At 40.1% G+C, this 2,500-nt stretch overlaps 1 protein-coding gene across 1 annotated transcript in view; it reads left to right on the forward strand.

Annotated features, from left to right (window-relative positions):
- LOC104965465 (homeobox protein Dlx3b-like) overlaps positions 1 to 2,500 on the forward strand; it is a 10,816-nt gene that overhangs the window by 885 nt on the left and 7,431 nt on the right. Inside the window, exon 2 of the mRNA XM_010794421.1 lies at positions 589 to 801. Coding sequence (XP_010792723.1) covers positions 589 to 801 — 213 coding nt within the window. The remainder of the gene's footprint in view (positions 1 to 588; positions 802 to 2,500) is intronic.

Consider the following 2,500-nt stretch of genomic DNA (forward strand, 5'->3'; position numbering starts at 1 on the left):
ACACACACACACACACACACACACACACACCCACACACAGACCAAAATTATAAGCTTGGTCTGAAGGAGGAATCCCTTTGAAATGTTGGGCTGCGGCGGTCGGGTTATTTCTGTTGAGAGACTTCTTCTTCGTCTCAATGTCTGGAGGAAGAGAGCGCTGGGAAAAAGTTAAAATCAGGATGTTTTTTAGAGAACAGACCACAGATATGCAGGATTGTTAGAATCAGATACATGTATTTGTCCCCCCCTGGAGGAACTGGGATTTCTGCCCCACTTTTAAGTAAAAATGCTTGAAAAAATATGAAATAAAATGTAAAAACGTAACATTTAAAGTAAAACTGTGCAAAACATTTTAATAAAAAGGTAAATAGATCATAGAGGTAAGCTAGAATAGAATAGACATTTTTATAAAAGCATAGGAGGTCAAATAATGTAAAAATACCCAATAAATACCTAAGTAAAATAAAATGGTTTAAAAAATATTCATCAATACTTAAAAAGTTCAAGTTAAAAAATGTATTGATACAAATAAATGTATAGCATATAGTAGTGTTTGAGGTTCCACACACACACCAACATGGTTATAAGCTAAGTGTTTCCTGTCCCCCCCCCTCAGTGAAAGAGGAGCCGGACGTCGAGGTGCGGATGGTCAACGGGAAGCCGAAGAAGATCCGTAAACCTCGGACCATTTACTCGAGCTACCAGCTGGCCATGCTGCAGAGACGCTTCCAGAGTGCGCAGTACCTCGCCCTGCCAGAGAGGGCCGAGCTGGCCAATCAGCTGGGGGTCACTCAGACACAGGTCAGGATCAGAAGCATTTAAAAAAGATTATAGATATGTGCTAACCTGTTAAGCCCCATTCCCCCGGGAAAAATCGCAACATCTGCAAGAAACAGCGTCTGAGGGCTTCTTAACATTTAAAAACCTATTAATGTGTCATACCCACTTAACGGGAAGAAACTCAGCTATCAGACGCTTTTAACAATTTTTTGCAAAACGAAACATAAGGGTAATGACAAAGGCTCTGAATTAGCCCTGAGCAAAAAATTGCCAACACACTTAGCACAGAACTCACGTTAAAATACCCCTATTACTTATCGTATCTGCACAAACAAGATATCGACTAGCAAGCTGAGATTCCACAGATTCTACAGGTATTAGTATCATTACCGACCGATCCGAACTCGCGACATGAGAAGCTAAAAAAGACATCACACCACGTAGCATTAGGTAACCAACACAGCAATATGTCTTACCTTGGTCGTTGTCTGGTCAAAAGTGGTCTTCAATGGCATTAAAACGATAAAAACGCTGCTGAAGGAATCCATAGGTTAATCCAATGTGCCTGTGTCACTTTGAAATGATTTCTGATAATCCATCAGCAATAAACCTACTTTTCAGTTTTCCGATTTCAGAGCGTAAAATAGGTTTAGCTTTGGGCAAACTGCGTGTGCATAGCCCCCACTTCACAATGGTAACGTGTGTGTATGTGGAAATTCCTCTTCGATTCTATTGGCTCTAACAGTTCAAAATAGATGTCAATCACCAAAATCGACCAATGGGTTCCACAGAAACGGCAAATACACCCATTTCCACCCAAATGACCCCAGAGGTGGGTTTTTTTTTCTTTTAAACCTCTCTGAAAAGGTCAAATGTCCCTTGTTTTGCGTCAATCTTGATACAGGGTACTTATTATATGTTATAGTTTGGATTCCTAAAGCTTTTAGTCTCCGATCCCATCATTCAAGGGTGGTCACTATAAGTAATGTTTTGTTTTTGGACGGACACAATCATTTACAAATGTTCAATCTGAATTTCCTTTAAAATAAAAAATAAATCGATATTGATTCTGACTCTTCTACATCGAACTCACAGGTTTATTATTGCTTTGAGATAAAGATTATTAATTTACCACTTTTAGAAGTGAAGATATGGTCATTTGTTCTGGGAATGTCATTCTCGAGCCTGAGACCTGAAACACAGGCTCAGGGGTTAAAAGGTTAAAGCGATGTTTTGTGTTCTGTACAAAGCTGGAGCAATATAACCCTGACTTGAGTCAGCTAGAGTCGGGTCAGGGTGGAGAGGGAACAATTATAAATATGTGTTTTAGAGAAAGCTGGGGCAATGAGTCCTTTAACCCTAAAGTGAGTCAGCATTATGAGTCTTCAGACCCTAACGTGAGTCAGCATTATGAGTCTTCAAACCCTAACGTGAGTCAGCATTATGAGTCTTCAAACCCTAACGTGAGTCAGCATTATGAGTCTTCAAACCCTAACGTGAGTCAGCATTATGAGTCTTCAAACCCTAACGTGAGTCAGCATTATGAGTCTTCAAACCCTAACGTGAGTCAGCATTATGAGTCTTCAGACCCTAACGTGAGTCAGCATTATGAGTCTTCAAACCCTAACGTGAGTCAGCATTATGAGTCTTCAAACCCTAACGTGAGTCAGCATTACGAGTCTTCAAACCCAAACATGAGTCAGCATTATTAGTCTTCAAA

Source organism: Notothenia coriiceps, unplaced genomic scaffold (assembly GCF_000735185.1).
Source record: "Notothenia coriiceps isolate Sejong01 unplaced genomic scaffold, NC01 NC01_scaffold00037244, whole genome shotgun sequence".
Classification (NCBI taxonomy): Eukaryota; Metazoa; Chordata; class Actinopteri; order Perciformes; family Nototheniidae; genus Notothenia; species Notothenia coriiceps.